Genomic DNA, 22,120 nt, shown 5'->3' with positions numbered 1-22,120 from the left:
GAGATGCCTGTGGTTGCCCTCAATAAGCCAGAGCAGACAGAATTGCTCTGGGGGAGAGCACTCTACCTGCTCCATGGGGCCTCCCAAACTTCTTCTTGATGGGCACAATGAGCACAGACATACAGCTAGATGTATCAAAGGACCAGTGAGAACATTTGGTGAGCTGTTCTGGTTTCATCCAAAAGGGGCCATAGGTCTCCCACATAACCAGGAGTCTTAACTCTGCAGGTTTCCCATGTCTGTGGGAAGTGTGTGTATTTGTTTCCCATGTTTGGTGGGGCCACAGTAAATATCACCCTGCCTTCCTTTCCAACATACCCTGTACATGTGGTGGAAAGGTCCAAAGTACCCTACATTCTTAGTTTCAGTCAAGTAGTACTTAACAAAACCACCTCAAGATAAGTCCTGCATTACTGAGCCAAGCTTAACGATCATCTTTGGGGCCATGCATGGATGTGTAACAGTTGGGTAACTTTTTCTTAAAATTGTGGGCTTCCTCAACCTCGGCCCTCCAGATGTTTTTGGCCTACAACTCTCATGATCCCTAGCTACCAGGACCAGTGGTCAGGGATGATGGGAACTGTAGTCTCAAAACATCTGGAGGGCCGAGGCTGAGGAAGCCTGGTTTAGATCTCTTCCACCCCTCTAAAGCAAACAGGGAGTTCTTGTAACATCCCCCATTTCAACAGTGCTTGTGCAGAACTGCTAAACTGCGTCAAGCATTTTTTTATTCAAGAGCCAGGTGGATTCAGTAAAGACATCCCGGTATAAGATCTTTAAAACAATAATTACTTGAAAATACTGAAGTGAAAGGCTGCTGACATCAAGCCTTGAGCAATTACAACAAGGTGGCAGATAAACTGGAAAAAAATCTCAGTTTGGACAAGCAGCTCAGCAGGTGGTCCAATGGGGGTCTGGACTCTTCCATTTCATACCACAGGCTGGTGGAATGGCATGACTGATTTGCAGCCTCTCCTACCCACAATGCAAAATAAATGTTCCTGCAAACCTGGATTTGGGGGAGGGTTCTAAACTAGCTGTCCTCATGTGGCAATTCCTATGTGGAGGGTTGTTTTTTGGTGGGATAGATTTTACCTGTTGTCAAAGTATTTGCAATCTCTCTTCCTGGACTTGAACAAGAGGTTGCACACTCTCAGCTGGTGTTTCTCTGGTCTTGGTGAGTGTATTTCACTTCCAAGGTAGCCCACTAGGAAAGGTCTCTGCAAGGGACTGTTGAGGTTGCTTACCCTGTGGAGACAATGTAAAGGAGGAAGCTCTCCCTGGCGACAGGGTGGAATTTAGATCCTAGCCAGCTCTCTCCTACCCGCTTCTAGGTAAACTCATAGGAAGCTTGCATTTCAAGGCATCAGATGGCAACATAGGATGGTGGTCAATGTGGAGCAGCATTTAATGAGCCAACCACTGGCTGATCTAAGCCAGCACAGATTCCTCAAAGACAATGGAAATAACTGAACTCGCATCACAGAGGCAGAAATGCACATTTTACACAGAGAAGAAAAAGCATTGAATACCATTTTTTAAACCTACATGCAGTTTTAACAGAACAAATCTGGGTTTCCTTGGAGAAACATTTAAGCTTGACAGAAAAAATGCTTTGAAGTCTAGATGCAGATATTTTCTTAAGAAGTTCCATCCCTATTGATGGAAGAAACTCATCCAAAAAGCTGAACTGGGGTGAGAGACAAGAGTAGGCCAGAGGAGAGGCCCAAATCCATACTTGCCATGGCACTTTTGCCCAGCTCTACATTCCCAACACCCTTCTATCCTGTGCGGCCTACACAACTTACATCTTATGTGCGACTGCTTCTGAGCCATTCTCAGTGGCTTTCTGCAACCAAAATGGTAACCTTCCGGTTTTTTAAATTTTTTTACAAATGAAAACAACCCCTCCCTGCCCATATTTCCATATTGTGCCAAGGTCAGAAACTAGCTAATTCATCAACGGTGGTGGCAAACTAGACTCCACCCACTGGGAACTTGCAATTCCAGCCCATTTTTGTGGCAGGAGGCCCGTTGTCACTGGATTTCCCCAGTGGCCGCAGCTGCCGCCACCCAGGAATCCCCTTAACCTGCCAGCACCTTCCACAAACTCCCTCTGCCCGCCCACAGAGCCGGCTGCTCTACACTCTTCTGAGAGCCTGCCTTCCAAGAAACGCAATTTTTTAAAGATGGAGACTGGCTTTATTTAGTTGCCTGGAACAGCTAGCTGATGATCCTGCTGATAGCCTGCAAGGAGGGGAACTCCTCCTCCTCCTCCATATGCAGGGCTTTGTGGGAAAGGAGGTCCTGTTGGGTCAGCACCTGCTGGCATGTGGGGCAGACGCAACAGTCGAGGTCGGAGCCCAAGTCTGTCTGCCAGGCGCTCTTCCGGTTCTTCCTGGATCTACCAATGGGGGAAGCGGAGGAGCCCAGCCTGGCCTTCAAGTCATTGTGAGCGGCAAGCAGTTCCTGCTGCTTGGCCGTGTCCGGCAACAGCACAAGGAGCTCGTTGAAGATCTTCTTGAAGTTCTCGCCCAGCAGCTCCTGGCAACTCTTGTAATACTGAGCTGCAGAAATCAGACCCTTGGATTGGAAAGGAGGGAAGGAGATTGGACAGTCAGAAAAGAAGGAGGAGGCTGGGAAAACAGCCTTCATGCAAATGATGTCTGGAGCGGAGGCAAAAAAGTTATCACCCCCCCCCCCAATTTAGTAAATTTCTAAGAATGTACTAAATCACAAGCCCAAGTCTGCTCATGAATTACTAGAAGCCCATGCTCATCAAGAAATTGCAGGGGCACCTAGATCCCTTGAAGTCCCTGCTGAAAAGGTGAGTGGGCAAATGATTTGTGCAAATAGTGAATCCCCTGCAGATACCACATGGGTCACTAGGGAGATATTCCCCAACCCCAGCTTCATAGGGACCCTTGGAGCATGAGAGAAGATGAAATGGTCTCTTATTGACAGTGACTGCTCCTATAATCAGATCTTATTGGCAGTGATTCCAGTATCTGGGAACATGAAAGTACATTTCCTAGAGAACCACAGGAAGCTCCCTTGCTGGAGAGCCTCCACCACTGCCCCGGGAGATTTTATAAACAAACTTGCTCAAAAGCAGCAGGTCCAGAACAGCTCTCCAGGCCTGCTTTTGGTACAACAAAAGTACCTTGGTCTTGTTTTTCAGGTGATATCTCCCTGTGTTTGACTAGGCTAACTGGGTAAGGTGACCAAGAGGTAAGTGCTCTATGGGATTCACCACAGAATTCAGGTTTACCTTGTGCTAGGGATAGCAAAGTGCTGGCACTATCATCATTATTATGAATAGTAATTACATATATATCCCACTCTTCCTCCCAAAGGAGCCCAGGGCAATGTCACTGAGCAGCCTTCCAATTCCAGTGGATACATGTCACTGCTTTCTGACCTCACTACCCCACCATAAGCCACAAAAAGCCACCAATGACTTCACCAAACAGTGCTAAAACACAGGCAGACGCTTAACATCAAGCCCAGGCCCACCCAGATACATGCTGCCACTCATGGGAAGAACTCTCCGCCACTGGATGTTCCAGTAGAATCATCTTGCAAGTGTATCTAAGAGGGGGTCTCCCTGCTGCTCACCTGCCTGAACTGCCCGGAGTATGTCTTGAATTTGTTGAACTGGGATTCGTCTTCTTGCAGAAATTCCTTGATTGACTGGATTAGATGGATGTTCCGCTGCTGGAAGTTATCCAGGATCAAATAGGGTCCCTGACAAGGTTTTGGCCTGTTTTGAGAAGAGAGGAAAAATGCAAGATCTGAACTGGATCCTTGGATGTTATCAGGAAAAGGTGTCTTGTTGAGGATGCTCCCTGGAGAGGCTTTTGACACTTCTTTATGGTTACTGCTCTGAGGCTTCCCCCTTTTGAGGTTTCCCTCTCCCTACAGTAATTCCTAAACGGTGTGCCACAGCACATTCCTGAAACATGGCAAAACTGCTGCTCTACTGTGAAAAACAGCACTAAATTATCAACCCATAGAGAAAGCTGCCAGCTGCAGCCCTGTGTGACTTTCTGCTCTAGTGCTTATGGATGAAATATTGCTGTTGCTCTATGCATTTTAGAGCGCAAAACTTTTTTCAGGAGGGAGCCTGAAATGCTTGCAAATTCCCTAGAACCAGAAACACCCTGTTTGTAAACTGGAACTAAAAAACCAGCTATAAACAACACATTTTTCCTTGCATCTTTGCAGTGAACACGGGGAGAGAAAAATTTGTTTCTGCTTCTAAAGGATTTGCAAGCTTTTAAAGCTCCTGGAGTTTTGTACTCCGAAATGCGTAGAGCGGGGGACAGTAACCTTTTTCAGCCGTGGGCTGGTCCACCGTCCCTCAAACCATGTGGTGGGCCAGAGTATATTGGGGGGGGGGAGAAATGAACAAATTCCTATGCCCCACAAATAACCCAGAGATGCATTTTAAATAAAAGCACACATTCTACTCATGTGAAAACACGCTGATTCCTGGACTGTCCGCGGGCCGGATTGAGAAAGCGATTGGGCTGCACCCAGCCCCTGGGCCTTAGGTTGCCTACTCCGGCGTAGAGCAACAAGGACAGATAGCTTTCATCCATAAGAACGGGAGTTTGTCACTTCTTGATCTGACTCTCCCTCTTCCGGCACACTCCCCTTTCCCAGCAGCCTGTGCTGAGGAGCATCAGGTGTGCCTGAATCACACAATCCCACTTTCCTCAGAGGCAGCAGAAGCACAGGGAGAGAGGGCCAATTCCAACTCTAAGGTCACATCAACACCATACATTTAAAGCACATGGCTTCCCCCACAGACTCCTGGGAAATGTAGTTTGTTAAGGCTGCTGCAGGGAATGGTGAGGGGTAACTACAGTTCCCAAGATGACAGAAGCCATGACTCTTCAAATAGTGTAACACTGCTTTATGGTGTGGCTGTTACCTTATACACAGGAGAACAGCATTCCCCAACCTGGTCCCCTTTTGGACTATAAGATGCAACAGCCCCATCTTCTGGGGCATCAGTTTTGGACAGATGGCTCTAGAAAGTAACAATTTTCGAATGCAAGAAGAAGAACCCTACCCACACCCTCATTCTGAATTTGGAAAGCGTGTGCCTCAACTATCAGAAGTTTGAGAAAGAGTCCCTAACCTCTACGGAACCGCCACCTTGGACATTTATTTATGGCAAAATATTTTTAGTGTCGTTCCATAAAAACTCCAAGGACAATTTGCATAAGAACATGCCACCTCCACCCTGAAACACAACTAAAAAAAGGAATAACAGAAGTCTAAAGAACCATAAGAAGAACACAATAAATAAAGAGGCAATGAGGGCTTAAAAGCCAGATTTTTTTAAAGTGTATGAAACGAAAATACTGTCCAGATTCAGAGGCAACATCAGTAAGCTAACGAGCCATGGCTTATAATTTATAGTTAACATAAGTAGAAACAATGGTATTCTTATGGCATATAAATAAAATGGCATTTAAATAAAACAACAATGATAAACTATATTTAAGGCACTGGGTTGGATTTGCACAGAACACCAAACCATGGTTTAACCAGTATTTACTTAAACCGTGGTTTAATGTTATGTGCAAACCAAGCCTATGTCTACAAAGCCTGGAAAAACTAAAGGTGCCAGGAAGTCCTGGAGGTGACATCATAAAGAAGGCCCTCTTCCTTTGCAGGCCTCATCCTATACCAGAGAGTGGGAGGGCCCCGAAGACCTATGTAACAGCCACTCCATAAAGATGAAAGTCAGCAACACCACAACACACAAGAGCCAACTACTTACTCTTTCACAGGAGCAGGGGCAGACTCCGAGATGCTAGTGGGTGGAATAGGAGTGAAGCCAGGGGGTGGTTTGCTAAGAGGCACTGACAGTCCCGGAGGTGGCGGGGGGCTATTAAGCAGCACCACAGAGTTGAAGCCTGGAAAAGGGAGTGGGGGAGACAACAAGCAGTTAGATCCTGCACCAATGGCATATGCAGCCAGCGATTTAGACATAGCTCTTTTGTAGTACACGGCAGGTTGCTCTGTACATGCTCAAGCGGCACCCTAGAAAACTGGTCCTAGTCCAGTGTGTGGTAATGGGAAACCTGGGTACAGAGATTTCAGCATCTGAGGCTCAAAAGCTTTCAGACAACTTTATACAGCCAAAACAGTTGTTGCTTGTTCATTTATTTCATATAATTTATATACCACTTGATGGTAAAATAAACCCCTCAAATCGGTTTAGAAAAAGTGATAGTGGAGATTCTCAGGCGGACAAATTCTGCACCGATGGAAGAGTCTTCACACCCACACCCACAACACTCACTCACCCCAGGAACAATTCTTCTCAAAACCTGAGAAGGAAGTCTGCAGCCTTTTACCTGGGGGTGGAGGCATTCGGGGTGGTCCAGAGTTTCCGAGGGCTGGGAAGTCTTCCTGAGGCAGCAGGGTCTGGCTGGCCACTGGGGGCTTCTTCAAACCAGGACGCTCTTTAGAAGCGTTGCAGGTGCCCACACACTTCTCTGAGTGACCGTTCACAATAGCTGGTACATCGGCATCGGCAGGCAAGGTTGGCACCTGCTCGGCTTCCGGTGCCTTCTCCGCAGAAGGGATGGGGGCTGGTGCTTCCTGCAAGATGGAGGGAGAGGCCACCCTCGGCTTCTCGGCCCCAACTTTCTTCTTCTTGCCCACTTTGACAAAAGTCTGAGAGTTTGAGGCCGCCAGCAGAGAGGAGACGTCGACCATGGTCGGAGCGCTGCGGATCTCCTGGCTAGTCAGGCCACTGCCGCTCTCCTGGTCGTCATTGCAAAGGGCAGCCTTGTTCTTTTTGCCACCTTTGCCGCTGCTGCTGGGGGCTGCCTTCCTGGCCGGTTGGCTGGCACTGGAGTTGCTGGTGGGCACGGCTTTCACCATGCTCTTGCCTGAGCCGCAGTTCCAGGCGGAGGTGAGGGTTGAGGCCGCCTTGATGTTTGGCTGCACTTTGGACACCAAGGCCGGGAAGTCCTCCTCCTGAAAGGCCGACCTCCTGGCTGTGGCTGTGTAGGTTAAGGACATGGCCGAGGAGCCCGTAGGGGCAGTTGAGGAGGCGGCAGAGAGGCTTGGGAAGTCCTCTTCGTCCAGTTTCACCGAGGCTGGCTGGGCCGAGCTGCAAGAAGAAAGCGCCGTGTAGAAAAGCAAACCTCCCCCGTCACGCAGCAAAAAACCCACCGGGAAAGAGGTGCTCTACTGAACTGTTTTCATTCAAACTGCCCAGAATTAGATATATGAAGGAAATGGGGAGCCCCAAGGATAGAAGGGGAAACTTATTTGGGAGCCTTGGGTGCTAACAGGGGAGTGAGACTCTCTTCAGCCTGCAGATCAAGCTGAAACAAGACATGGAGGCAGAGGCGAAGCTAGGGCAAAAGATTCCTGCGTTGCAGGGGGTTGGACTAGATGTCCCTCGCAGTCCCTTCCAACTCTACAATTCCATGATTCTGTAACTGGTGAATGAGGAAAAGGACTTTGCCTTGGAGGGAGACCCCCTCCCCTCTTAAACTAGGTGATATGCCTGACCTTTTGGCCCTTTCCAACTGTCATCTACTAGATCAAAAACTCACCTCTGCACAGAGCCCACTGCTGTCGAGTTAATGGCAGGAAAGTCATCTTGGCTCAAAACAGCCTTTGCAGCAGTTTCCTTGGGAGCTTGGGAGGAAGAACAGAAAGGCAGGCCTAACTTAGAGACTGTATTCTAGCAAGCATCCTGAGATATGGCCCCTCGCCTGCCTGGTGTTGAGCCCACCCCGGCCCTCAGAGGCCGCTCTCACCTGGCACATCGGCTGGAGGTTTTGGTCCCCGCTTGGAGGTGCTCAAGTCCAGATCTTTTGCATCTTCCTTTTTGGCACGGGAGCTGTCCTCTTTGTCCTCCCCCCGCTTCTTCTCTTCTTGCCTTTTGGCGGCTACAGATGCCCTGACAGCTGCTGCGATGTCTCTGTCTTCTTCCTCCCTGTAAGGATTTTGAACAGTGCAGTGCAAGAAAGGCCAGAGTTAAAGGGACATGTCTCCTACATCCTACCCAGGTGGTTGGGAACCTCCAGCCCATGGGGCTAATTGGGCCCAACAGAGCCTCCCCTCTTGGCCCATGAAGCCAAGCCATGCCCACCTGCCTTTCAGGCTGGGTGAAAAGGGCTTTGCAGGCACTGCCAATCAGCTGATTAGTGGCACTTGCAAAGACCTGTGCGCTGATTGCTGGTGCTTGCCTATAGCTGCTTTGCATCCCCAACAACCAGCTGACTGTCCAGGCTTCAAGTGCTGCACACACAGAGTTTAATTCCAAACCACAGGGGCGAAAATGGGTCACTTGTCATTGTGAAAACAGGCAACTGGCAGGCTGGCCCCACCCACCCAACTAGCTTGGTCCATACAGCAGCAGGGGAGAGAATTGCCCCACTGGCTGGCGAAGGCTGCAGCAAAGGTTATCATGCTATACTGTTCTTGTAGAAGATGGTGTACAACAAGTTATGCTAGATTTTGAGATAACATATTGACGTCTGGAAAAACAGAAGGGCTGGCAGAATCTGGGCTGCCACTCCAGGGGAGATAAAAGCAAGAGGCAGCTTGGTGCTGCCACCTGCTGGCAAAAGCAACACATCTCCAAAGCCTCATGCAAATAGAATGCATAGCTCATTGTCCTTAATACCTAAACAAACCCACATGGTTTCTAATGGGTTTTGCTTTTTCTTAGACAGGTATTTTTATAAGTTGTTTTATGCATGGAAAGTGTGCTATAGAAGTACAATAGGTTGTTGCAATGTTCTATTGCTTTCATCGTAAGCTGCATGTGAGGTATCTTAAAACAGAAAAAAACAGAACGTGGCTTTTATAAATAGGAAAAAGGGTTTTTGTAACACACCCTCCTTTACACTGACCTTTCCTGCCTGGGCCTGAGTCTTTGGTTTTTGCTAAGCGTGACAGTGGTCCAATTCTGGCAGCAAGCTCTGACTGCATCCTTAAACTAAGGGGACAGTACATGTCACATCCTGATTTGCACCCCTGTTCACAAGCCAGTTTCCTGCCCATTGAGACGACACCCAAAGGCTGGCTGAAGTTCGCTCACCTCTTATATCTCCAGCTGCCTCTCCGGTTTTGCTGCCCTCCTCGTGGCCCTGACCGGCCTCCTCTCACTTGCCTGTTGTGTCGGTCAACCTCTTCATAGTCCTCGCCACCCACGACACCTGGGACAAGAAAGATACCGGGCCAGTCAGCCTCAAACTGCTATTTTCCACCTTGTATGGGATCAGTCACCAGTGTGTGGGGGGGACGACGACAGGATAGGATAGAATAGAATAGGATAGGCTACAATGGAGGTGATGTGCTAGGAACAAGCATCAGATAGATCCTAGGCTTGTCTCAGCCAAAGCCTTGCTAATTGCCCCCAACCAAATTAGGGACATTCAAACTAATTTGGGGAGATTTGGGGTTTTTTGTTTTTGTTTTATAAATGCAGGCCATGTGTCTGCTGCAACTGAAATGTTGCTCCACAGGCTTGTCTTGTCAGTGTAGGGAGAGGTATTTTGTGACTGACAGGTCTAGTTTCTAATCAGAGGCAACAATACTAACAGGGCTCTTCCGGTCACCGTGCTTTGGGCAAGGGATGCTGAAGTGTTATATCACCTTGCTCTTGCCTTTTCTGTGCTCTGTCCTAGTCCTGCTAGTGGCACTTGCTTGGAAAACGCCAGTGGTGGATATGCTTCTGCCTCAGCTGCATGGCCACACATCCACCTCTATCAGATCAGCTCTGCACTTAATTAGCACAAAAGCTGACGGAAACAGAGAACACAAGCCTAAATCCAGCCTCCATCCTCCATCTTGGATGCCTCCAAAATTTGGCCAGTTAGTTCACTGCTCGGGACACCTCTGCAATGGAATGCCATTTTCCTACAAAATCACATCCAAAAAACCCAACATGATTTTTGCCTCCAGTGCTTCTTTCTAGGCTATAAGAGAATATGCAAACACCCCATGATAATCACACAGCTGAAAAACACTGAAGTCAATTGCCTTTGTCCTTTGAAACAGTCAGCCCTTCCCTGCCTGGCCAGTATGGCGTACCCTCATTTCTCCGCTGATGCCTCAGCGCATAGTTGAACTGGAGGTCAATCTGCCGGTTCTGCCTGGCCTCTGCCCGGTTCTTGCTGTGACAGGCCGTCTTGTGGGCTTTGTAGTCTATCTCAGTCCGGAAGGCATGAGTGAACTGCTCGGTGCTGCACCGGCCTTCTTCGCAGAGGAAGTGCTTCTCACGGAAGTGTTCCCGGAGGTACTCATAATCACTGCAAAAAGGGTAGAGAGGAGGCATGCACTGCAAGCTTATCTGTGGACTCCATTCAGTTTGAACAGATTTGAAGCACATTGCTTCCTCCAAAGAATCCTGGGAACTATAGTTTAGGGATGCTGGGAATTGTAGCTCTGTAAGGGGTAATCTACAGCTCCCAGGATTATTTGCTTGGGGTAAAGAAGTCTTGTGCTTCAAATGTATGGTGCGGATGTGACCCAAGTTTGTGGTGACAAATACAGATGGGAAAATGGAAACCTTCTAAATTGGGCTGGGCAGGATTTGGGCCCCTGGGCAATTTCTAGGAGGACCACATTGCACTGAACTGGTTACTGGGATTCCTGCAGAGAATGCTGAGTGAAGAGAACTTTGCTCTGACCGGGCAAGACTTTTCAAAGGATACATATGCAGGATCAGTTAACAGTCAGGCCTGAAGTGTTCAGAGTTCTCCTTGTGTGCCCCAGCTTTGTAAATTTACAGCACGTTGGAAAGTTAGGAGAATTTGGTTTTTAAAACAACGGGCAGACTATTCAAGACTGAAGCCAGTTCTGAACCTCAAGAACGACAACTTGACTGCCATCTATACTGCTAGTGAGTAAAGCTAGTTGTGTCCATCGAAGGTGACCGCAGTGTGGCAAGGAAAGAACCAGCACTGTAGTCACCTTCAACAGTAATGAGGAGAGAGCAAATGCTTATTTTTAGGGTTAATCATTTCAGGGGGCTATATTGGAAGTGATTCATGAAAGGAAGGAAGGAAGGAACTTTTCCAGCTGTCTCCAGCTGCATTTTCACCAGGGGAGGTGGAGGCTGGCTTGACTCCCAGGAAAAAGAAGAGAAGTTTGGATTTGATATCCTGCTTTATTACTCCCCTTAAGGAGTCTCAAAGCGGCTAACATTCTTCTTTCCCTTCCTCCCCCACAACAAGCACTCTGTGAGGTGAGTGGGGCTGAGAGACTTCAAAGAAGTGTGACTAGCCCAAGGTCACCCAGCAGCTGCATGAGGAGGAGCGGGGAAGCGAACCCGGTTCACCAGATTACGAGTCTACCGCTCTTAACCACTACACCACACTGGCTCTTGATTCAACCTGACTCCTTATCAAGCAGAGAACATGTAAACCCTCACCCATTTTATTCAGTCAAGGGTTCTGTAACTGAAGTGCAGGCTGGGCTAGTTTCATCCCCAACCTCTCCTGCTACCCCAGGAGCAGTCATTTGTCAAAAGAAGCTACAATTCATGGTGGCTGCTAGCCCTCCACACCTGACCACCATCTCTTCTTATGAACCTGGGCACAAGCACCTGGTTCTGGGTTGGCCGGCTGCATCAAGAACCTTAAGACTGATTAGCCACAAGCAAATTCCCATCTGGGGCGCCGCTCTAGCTGTGCCCACGAACCTGTAGTATTCCTGTGCCCCGTCGGAGTCACAGAAGTGGCAAAAATAGTGGTCTCTTCTCAGGTGCTTCAATAACTCATCATTATCCAAGTAGCGCTCATCACAGAATTTGCAGAGGGGGTGGCCACGGTGAGACGTGTCGTCGGGGTCCCCGTGGATTCTGTGCCGGGCAAGGTCCTTACGCGAATACCACTTGCGCTCATAGGTAAAGATCTAGAACACAAGGAAACATGTCGTTAACTCCTTGCCTTCAAATAAGAGCAATGTCATTGGGAAGGTCAAGACCCAGCCCCACACACCAACAAGGTACCCTGGAGGACTCTCAACTACTTGCCTTCAGGTGTTTCACACACAGTCTGCAGCAGAAGAGCTCGTGCTGCTTCCTCATGTGCTGCTCCAAGTCCACAATGGTGGCGAATGGCTTGGCCTCTGGGCACAGCGGGCATTCATGCTGCAGAAGCTTCCTAAAAGAAAGAAAAAGGCCAGAGGACACAATTTGGCTCCTCCAGGAGCTATTCCCTAGTTTCCCCTTTGGCACATCATCCTTTTAATTTAAGAACCAGCAGGAGGAGAAAGGCACTGTATACATCAGGTGTGGAAAACCCCTCCAGATGTACAAATCCCATCAACCCCAGCAAGAATGGCCAATGGTCAGGGATTCTGGGATGTTCGGCAATATCTGGAGGGCCAAAGATTCCCTGCACCAGAAATAGCTTAGTGCATACTTCTGCAATGTTCAATATAGATCACTTATAATCCCACAGAGAGTCAGCATCAAGAAAACCTAAAATGCTTGTTTTGCATAGTTTGCCCTTTTTGTTTAGGAATTGAAAACCCACCCCCTGGACATGGAAATCCAACTGAGCTCCCATTCTGGAGATTTCATCAGATATTGCCCTCAGACTCTTAGGTAGGGCAGACTTCACCAACGTGGTTCCCTTCAGGGGTTTGAGACTATAACTCCAAGAGGCTAGGGCAGATGGAAGCTCTAGTCCAAAATATCTGCTAGGTGTCCACTTGACTAAGGCTGACCAAGATGCACTTTTAAATACTATCTTGAATCATCCACCACATAGGCCATGTTTCCAAGCAAGAGACCAGACAGGCTCCATGAACTCTGAGTAAACCCCACGGTGCCATGAATCAGGATTTGGCACAGAGATTCCTCAAGAGGAAACCAATGTATATAGATGGCTATCTTCTAGGTCATGGGTAGGCAAACTAAGGCCCAGGGGCCGGATCCAGCCCAATCGCCATCTAAATCCAGCCCATGGATGGTCCGGGAATCAGCGTGTTTTTTTACATGAGTAGAATGTGTCCTTTTATTGAAAATGCATCTCTGGGTTATTTGTGGGGCACAGGAGTTCATTCCCCCCCCCCCAATATAGTCTGGTCCCCACCAAGGTCTGAGGGACAGTGGACCAGCCCCCTGCTGAAAAAGTTTGCTGACCCATGTTCTAGGTGCTCCTTTTTGGGATGGGACACTTTGCCCAATTTACCTAAGGGGAGTAAACTGCAGAAGATTTACCTATAGAGAGCATAAACTTTTCCATCAGTAAAATAGATGTCATATTTCTTCTCGTGCTGCAACTGGTTGAGTGAAATAGTTGAAAAGGATGCCAACTTCTTCCCAAAGACCACCTACAGAGAACACAAGGAGGAGAGTTAGAGGGCTTGCTGGACCCATGACTGATGATACATACAGAGTGATGTTCCATTGGCCCAGTCCTAAAAGCTGGCATCCATAGGGTAGATTTTGGAGTGGTGATCAGTGGATGCAGATAACACCCAGTGGATAAAGTGTGGAGTCTTGATGAGGAAGACACATTTGAATCTTAGCTGAATGCACTCACATTCTAACCTCTTTCACATGAGAGACATTAAACAAGGATGAACCATCGCTGCCAATGAGCCAGTGGAACGCAGCAGGAAAGAAGAGAAGATATCAATAGTTTTACCCAGATGAGCTACTTAAGCCATGTGAGCTCCCTGAGAAATTTAGCTGTTGCTTTCAAAACATGTAGGTTACTAATCCCGCATGTGTACAACAAGAGGGGCTGGACATGGGGCTTTGATGTGTGAAAAAAAGCTTGAACAAAGTCACAAGCCAAACCAAGTCCCAAACTTATTACTGCCTTTAAAAGGGGTGAATAGTTTGCAGACCGCAGACTCCATTCAGCTCACATATTTCATTGGTTCTGCTCTGTGCCTGCCTCAAGGACTTTTGCCTGCCTGGAATGTGTCCTTGAACTGTGACTATGCTGCTTGCTTGTCTAGACTAGGAATGAAGAGGGATGGGTGGGTATATTCTTTACACATACAACATGTATATACACACACAAGTGTGTGGCACACACAGACAAACCTCTGCCTTTTGAATGGATGAGAAGTAGCCCACTACGCAATGATAAAGAGTCATAACAGTTACCACGTTCACCTTTGACTTGGGCCCTGCCCACCACTGGTGTGCAGCCCCCAGAACGATGCCCATGAGGGAACATTGCCCTTGTGGGGCTGGGGGGGGGTGAGTCTCCTCTCTAAACTCATTGCCTGGTCCTGCATTTGTGGGTAGCAAAAACCAAGGACTTACGCAACCCCTTCCTTGCAGGAATACCCAGAACTGGGGGGGGGGGGCACTAGGCAGTTGCAGAGGGACTTAACTAATCACATGGGTACCGAAGGACTAAAATGCTCACGTGATAGAAGTCGTTTACTATCCAGGAGTTCCAGTTGAACTTTTAAATAAAAAGTTTCACAGATTATTGGTGTGTTGCTCACTCCTCCCTCAGCGACTGGCGCGGTCGGTTGAGCTTTCATTTCCTCGCAATTTAAACATTATGTAAGAGGAAGTGCCTCTGGGTGGTGACACACCATTCCAAGAATAAATGGAATGCATCATCTCCACTGGGCATGAGAAAAATCCAAGCAAGCGAGTCATAAACCAGGATTGTTGTTGAAAAGGCTTGGGGCGGGGGGTTGTTCTTGCAAACAAACCAAGTTACTGAGGGTGAGAGCCAACTCAAGGGCAAGTCACAAGATTCTGGCAAGCTACACCGCACCACTGAGACACTGTCACTAAGAGAAACTGCCCACAGGTTTTTCTTTGTGGCCACAAGGGACAGAAATGCCTCTTTCGAAATGCTGAATCTTCAACATCTCCTATGTCTATGAAGTTACTGGATTCTGTGGCTTGGTCCATACTTCTCTGCACACTGGGTAGCACTCAGCCACTCCTTATTTGTCAGCCTAACCTAACTGCCATGATTCTGTCTGACCATAGTTCTGTGACAGAGTACATGTTAGGCAAGGAGAAGGTTCCCGCTTCAGTCCTTAGCAGTTAAAAAGTTGAAGTAGGAGAGACTCTGGAGAACCACTGCAAGTCAGTGTCAATTTCAGACATTGCAGACTACAACTCCCATCATCCCTGAGAAGTAGCCACGCTGGCTAGAATTGTAGTCCAAAACCTCTGGAGGGCTCCATGTGGCCCCAATGGTCTGACCTGGTATGAAGAAGCTCCTTAAGCACCAATGGTTGTTCTGAATTATACTGGGGTGGGAATGGCCGATGGGACCATATAACACCAGTCCTAAAGGGTTGGCTCCCAGTGCATTTCCAAGCACAATTCAAAGTGTTGGCCCTAAACGGCCTCGGCCCGGTATACCTGAAGGAGCATCTCCACTCCCATCATCCTCTGAGGGTCTTCTGCTGGTTCCCTCACTGCAAGAAGCAAAGTTACAAGGAACCAGGCAGAGGGCCTTCTTGGTAGTGGCACCCTCCCTGTTGAACACCCTCCCTTCAGATGCCAAGGAAATAAACAACTATCTGACTTTTAGAAGACATCTGAAGGGAGCCTGTTTAGGGAAGTTTTTAATGTTTGATAGTGTTTTTACTATTCTGCTGGGAGCCGCTCAGAGTGGCTGCTGAAACCCAGTCAGATGGGTAGGGTATAAATAATAAAATTATCATTATCATTATTATTCTAAGCTCTCTAGAGAAAGAACAGGATAGAAAACAATTAATTAATATTCCTGAATAAAGGAGAGGCTGCCACTGATGTCCTCACCAGGGGACCATCTACAGAGAACCTCAAAGTCTTCAGCAGAAGAGACTGGAGGAGCTGCCTTTCCCACATGCGAGGCCTGAGCATTCCAGAGCTGCTTTATAGATACTGCCCAATGTGCAACAGAGAGAGGTCTCCCTGCTCCCAACTCTACCTATCTAACCCTGCCTGCCATCTCACTCTGGTTCCCTCTATTCCAAGCCCAAAAGAGCCACTTCCAGTGCAAAGGCAGCTTGACGAGGTAACAGAATCACAGTGATCTACTCCAGTACTTGGCAGCAGTTGTAACAGGATGCTGCACTGCTAAGAGCATGGAGGAAGGCAAAATAGGGTGTGATAAGGAAAAAAGAACAAGGCAGATTGCCAGCACTGCAGAGGCAAACACACAAGGACATCTGGGTCGTTTGCTATGGTGGGTTTATGGTTTATGGTGGCTAGTACAGTATGGTACTAGCACCCTTGGAATAACCATCCACATGCCCCTGTTCCTTCCGTCTCACTTTTTACAAAGTGCCCAGTGACATTTTTGTCCTCTGTTTACTTGTTAACTCTCTCTCACACCTGCCAACTCTCTTGGGGGGGAATTAGTTTTAGCAGAGGCAGAGGTGTAGCCTTTTTATGTAAAATGAAGCTTAGCACAATATGCCATATAAGCAAGCAGAGAGGACCACAGAAAGCTGCCTTATCCTTAAACACAGGCCCATCTAACTCAGTAATGTCCCCACTGAATGGCAGCAGCGCTCCAAGGGACACATGGGACATTCCAAGCCCTTACCTAAAGATGCCATCAGGGATTGAACCTGGGGCTCTCTGCATGCAAAGCAGGGGCTCTACTACCAATAACCTGCCTGAGACATGGAAATAATATGGCAGTGTGAGCACTGTACTTTGTATTATACTCTAATTCTGTAAGTAACTATGACAGACACACACACAGACACATGTCCCACCTGCTATGCAAGTATCTTACACCCTGAAGCTCCCTGCCACTGAACTTATGAATGGGCACATGAATAGGGTGATCACAAGGAAGTCAACAATGTCATGCAATGACCTCCTGGGCAAGGTGCACTCTCTCTCTCTCTCTCTCTCCTGCCTATTTCCCCATGTCAGTACCTTTTGGACTATTGCATGTCCCATTTCCCCCCCCCCCCCAACATTCCCAAAGTACAGGACCTGAATAAGCTGGAAATGCTAATGCCTACAACAGATTTACTCCCAAGAAGAATGATCTCATTGAACCTTGATCCTTAAGCAAACATACTGTTCCTGCAACTGGAACAAAAATGATATCACTTGCTGCTGGACTGAAGGCAAGGAGGACAAAGAGAGCAGCCATTCGTTCTTGAATGTACAACAGTAGGCACCTTATGGGCATATCTACAAAATAAGCTCCCTGCTGGAACACCGAGGTGTTCTGTTACTGGGAGATTCACTTATGTCCCCAAATGCACGAGATACACCTAGATGAAACATTTTCAGGATTTTCCTATATGGAGGATCCTGAATATTCACTTGCATATCACTAGACCAGGGTTGGGGGAGCTTGTGGTCTCCCAGGTGTTGCTGGACCCTGCCATCGGCCCCACCCAGCATAGCCAATGATTAGAGAAGTCCATGGCTTTCCCACCTTTGCACTAGAGCAGCCATTGCCCACCCAGCACACTCCAAACTAAAGGTCTATCCCATTTTAGTGTTCAGACTCTGAACAAATATTCAGCCCCATAGGGAGAATGCTGGTTCCCAAAGCCTCACTGCACTTTTAAGACACATTGTTAAGTACATAACCAATAATGAATTTGATTAATCAAGATGTCACACCTGATACTAATGAGGTCTATTCCTCATTGGTAGCATTCAGGGGAGCACTGAAGCAACAGGATCAGTAACAACAGCAAGGCACAGCAATGGTCAGGGAGCAATAGCAGAATGTACACACTGAATCTCTTCTGTCTCACAATTTTGCCAGATGAGCAGAGAGAAGCCTCAAAACATACAACACTCAGGCAGCCTAGATTCTCTGAATGTAACCTGGCAATAAAGGGGAGCGGCAAGGAGCAAGGGATGACTGGAAATTTGTTAAAACTAGGCTAGTAGAACTACCAAACAGAGCAGGAAGAGCAAAGGTTGTGCCCTCCAGGTGTTGGACCATCTTCTTTTTATAAGAAAATAAACATATTTTTAATTGATTTTCAAGAAAAAGAACATGTAAACATATCCCCTCCCACAACAGATTTCCAATCACCATTGACAACTTGCCATGCTGGTCAATGAGGAATTTTAGTCCAGCAACTTCTGGAGGTCATAATGTTGGCTAACCCTGCATTAGAAGCTTCAGCTACTGGCGAGTGGAAACTAAGAAAATGGTGTCAAGCCAGTTTTAGCAGAATTCCAGGAAACTGTACAAAGATTTTGAACCAGATGGACCACAGTGATACAGTGGTACCTTGGGTTAAGAACTTAATTCGTTCTGGAGGTCCGTTCTTAACCTGAAACTGTTCTTAACATGAGGTACCACTTTTGCTAATGGGGCCTCCCACTGCTGCTGTGCTGCCGCCACGTGATTTCTGTTCTCATCCTGAAGCAAAGTTCTTAACCTGAGGTACTATTTCTGGGTTAGCAGAGTCTGTAACCTGAAGCATCTGTAACCCGAGATACCACTGTACTTGATCTTAGCCAACAGGCCGAGAAGCGATGGTAACACACTAGTACTACCCAGCACAAGACACCACAGCATCTATCAAAATATGAACTGTCCATTAGAGAGCTTAAGGACAAAGCTCAGTTAAATTGCATGAAACCTACCGAAGTGGAGCTTTAAAGTAGTGTCGAAAGCCCAGAGAATGGCAGAGAAATACTGGAGACCACCTGAGAACCTGATATGTACAAGCTTTCTTTGAGGGAAGCATAGTAATTCAACTATGCAGGCAGAAGCATAGTAATTCAAAGTCAAAGGGTATGTAGATACCCAAGGCCAGCCTCAGGGTTGAATGCAACTCTCTCTATTAAAAACTCCTCTATCAGTTAGCAAGGAGTAGACAATATGTCTCCATAGCCTTCTGTGGCCTGGACACATTAAATCCACAAATTATGATGTTAGCAGCACCAAAAGAATGAGAAGCCAAACTGGCTTTACTGCAAAGTGAGGCTTGTCTTGAATTAGGAGGTGTTAAATAAGCAAAAAGGGTGAGTCTGCAACTCCACCCCTGTGTGTATACGTGTTTGTTATACATCTCATGCAGAGCTCACAAGTACTGTTTCCTATTCTGTTGAAATAACTGACCTTCATAGCTTCTCCTTCCAAAACAATAAAAGGAAAATACTTTGTGAAGGTCACAAGGTTCTGACAAGAACATGCTTTTATGTACAGTATTCCAAACCAGAGAACTGCACATGATAGTATGAACATTTAAACAGAAGAGATGTGTAAGTGACTGGCCACCAAGTTACAGATTTCAGCAGCTGTCCATGCACTTCAAACTCATCCCATACACAGAAGGGGCTTGGCTCAACAAATACTCTTTGGTAGGTTAAGAAGTGGCAACTCAACCCTTTGGAGCATAAATGGATCAGCAAGTGCCATAGAACAGATCCCTCATATAAACAGCCTGCTGTTCATCATCTAAGATACTGCTACTCAGAGGTTGACTGTCTCTGAGCTTGGAGGTTTTATCAACCTATTATGGTTAACAGCTAAGAACATAAGAAGAGACCTGCTGGATCAGACCAAAGAGCCTTCTCTCACTGTTGATCCCCAGCAACTGATAATAACAATAATAATATTTTTTCAAATAAAGCAGGTAACACTAACAAAAGTCCACTGCTCATTTTTTCACTTTGGTGATAAACAACATTAGCCACACTCAGATCAGGCCCAATGAAATTGGTAGGCCTAATTACTAATACTGCCCATTGATTTTGTGGGGTCTGTTCGCAATAATGATGGATGGATTTCACCCCCACCCGTAATGTCAGATACTGGCCTGTACCAAACTAAGTTCTACACTGGGCAGACCCTGTGAAACCAATGAACCAGAGTTACTTATGTCCATTAATTTAAATGAGTCTATTCTGGGTATGACTAATGCTGGACGCGATCCAGTGTGTGTGTGTGTGTATTCTACACTTACTTATGATACACTCAAAAGTACAAAACTGAAGTAACGAATGCCTAGAATATATGAATGAAAGTAGAAAAATATAGATGTATTTCTAATGAGTGTTCATCACACAAACATATATTTACATTATTATCAGTTCAGCAGTTCTGAAAATAAAGGCATTTTTTTCTTTTTCAGATCTCTTTTTTTATATAATAATATTTATTAAATTTTATGTAACCAATAAAAGACATTCATAATAACATAATATTTTCCATTATCCACATTTCATTCTCAACTTTGGACTTCCTCACATCTCTTGTTCCTGCCTTCTAAACATAAATTTTACCAGCAAGTTATTAACTTGATTTAATTAATATAATATAATTTTCCAATATTTAATATCTCAAATTTTGGGGTTTAACATACTCTTATTGAAGCTTAATCATAAAATATTAATTATCCCGAATTTATCTTTTCATCTTCCAATTGAATTTAAATTTATATTCTTTATAACTAATTTGTTGAAGCCATGTTTTTGCTAATCTTACATCTTTCTTAGCAATCATACAATTTACAATATTTTTGTAGATAGTCCTTGAATTTCTTCCAGTCTTCCTCCACCAGTTCTTCTCCCAGGTCTCGGATTCTGCCCGTCATCTCCGCCAGTTCCATATAGTCTATCAGTTGCATCTGCCATTCTTCCAGTGTGGGTAGTTCTTGAGTTTTCCAGCTTTTAGCGATGAGTATCCTTGCTGCTGTTGTAAGGTAAAGGTAAAGGTACCCCTGCCCGTACGGGCCAGTCTTGACAGACTCTGGGGTTGTGCGCCCATCTCACTTAAGAGGCCAGGGGCCAGCGCTGTCCGGAGACACTTCCGGGTCACGTGGCCAGCGTGACATCGCTGCTCTGGCGAGCCAGAGCCGCACACGGGAACGCCGTTTACCTTCCCGCTGGTAAGCGGTCCCTATTTATCTACTTGCACCCGGAGGTGCTTTCGAACTGCTAGGTTGGCAGGCGCTGGGACCGAGCAGCGGGAGCGCACCCCGCCGCAGGGATTCGAACCGCCGACCTTTCGATCGTCAAGCCCTAGGCGCTGAGGCTTTAACCCACAGCGCCACCTGCGTCCCCACCGTACATAAAAAAGGTTCGATCCTTCTTTTGCACACTCTGACCAACAATGCCCAAGAGAAAGGCCTCTGGTTTCTTAGGGAAGGTATACTTAAATACCTTTTTCAGTTCATTATACATCATTTCCCAGAAAACCTTCACTCTAGGGCAAGTCCACCAGAGGTGAAAGAATGTTCCTTCAGCTTCTTTACACTTCCAACATTTATTATCAGACACATGGTATATCTTTGCAAGCTTGACTGGGGTCATGTACCACCTGTATATCAATTTCATAATATTTTCTTTCAAGGCATTACATGCCGTAAATCTCAAACCTGTGGTCCATAACTTTTCCCAGTCAGCAAACATGATGTTGTACCCTATGTCCTGTGCCCATTTTATCATGGCTGATTTGACCATTTCATCCTGTGTATTCCATTTTAACAGCAAATTATACATTCTTGAAAGTATCTTAGAGCTGGGTTCTAACAGTTCAGTTTCTAACTTTGATTTTTCCACCTGGAATCCTACCTTCAGATCTCTTTAGATCTTATTCTCCGCGTGTGTGTGGAGAGAAAGAGAGCGAGATACAGATAGCTATAAATCTTCCCCTTTTAGAGGTATCTCAGAAGCATTTGCCATCCGTAGTGGGCTGTATGGATATATAGTATTATTTGTCTTTGATGTAACCTGCCTTGGGACCCTTGGGCGGGGGTCGGGGCAGGGCAGGTTAACAGATGTACAAGAAGTAAAACTGAAAGCCAGAGCCGGCCGTGGCCCTGCGAAGAACAGGGAGCCTGCCTCCCTTCTTCCCTCCCGGCACCGGCTCCCCGGCCGCGCTCACCTGGGCCAGCTCCTCCCGGCAGACGGCGCAGTAGCGCACCCCGCAGAGCGCCCGCATCCGCACGGAGCAGCGGTAGCAGATGGGGTGCTCGCACCGGCCCAGCGCCACCACCTCCAGCTCTCCGCAACACAGCACGCAGCTGCTGGGTGTCTCCGAGCCGCGCGGCTCCGGCCGAGGCGAAGCCGCCATGGCGTTCCCTCGCCGTCCTTTCGGCTGCCTGCCTGGCCGGCCACGCCGCCCCTGCGGCCTACTAGGCCCGGAGCGCAGCCTAGCAACCGCCCCCCTCGCCCGCACAGAGACGTCGGCCTAGAGCG

The 22,120-nt window shown here is 47.1% G+C and overlaps 1 protein-coding gene across 1 annotated transcript; it reads right to left on the bottom strand.

Moving 5' to 3' along the window:
• Positions 1-1,384: 1,384 nt before the first annotated feature.
• ZNF598 (zinc finger protein 598, E3 ubiquitin ligase) lies at positions 1,385-22,087 on the bottom strand. Its single transcript, XM_079952701.1, has 12 exons — positions 21,807-22,087; positions 13,223-13,335; positions 12,029-12,158; positions 11,696-11,907; positions 10,084-10,301; positions 9,089-9,206; positions 7,800-7,978; positions 7,593-7,677; positions 6,378-7,141; positions 5,798-5,933; positions 3,619-3,763; positions 1,385-2,583 (listed from the first exon to the last, which is right to left on the bottom strand). The coding sequence occupies exons 1-12, from the start codon at positions 21,993-21,995 to the stop codon at positions 2,224-2,226; spliced, it is 2,649 nt and encodes an 882-aa protein (XP_079808827.1). The 5' UTR covers positions 21,996-22,087; the 3' UTR covers positions 1,385-2,223.
• Positions 22,088-22,120: the final 33 nt, after the last annotated feature.

The sequence above is a fragment of the Podarcis cretensis genome (assembly GCF_951804945.1).
Source record: "Podarcis cretensis genome assembly, chromosome: 14".
Classification (NCBI taxonomy): Eukaryota; Metazoa; Chordata; class Lepidosauria; order Squamata; family Lacertidae; genus Podarcis; species Podarcis cretensis.
The sequence above is the reverse complement of the archived record's forward strand: the minus strand, read 5'-3'. Positions and strand labels throughout refer to the sequence as shown.

What these genes read in the sequence shown, in the direction of transcription:
- ZNF598 (XM_079952701.1), bottom strand. Translation starts at nt 21,995, where the DNA reads ATGGCGGCTTCGCCTCGGCCGGAGCCGCGCGGCTCGGAGACACCCAGC. An exon ending in GCCGGGAGGAGCTGGCCCAG is followed by an intron (nt 13,336 to 21,806) that starts GTGAGCGCGGCC and finishes TGTTCTCTGTAG; the next exon opens with GTGGTCTTTGGGAAGAAGTT. An exon ending in GGCAGCTGGAGATATAAGAG is followed by an intron (nt 7,979 to 9,088) that starts GTGAGCGAACTT and finishes AAATCCTTACAG; the next exon opens with GGAGGAAGAAGACAGAGACA.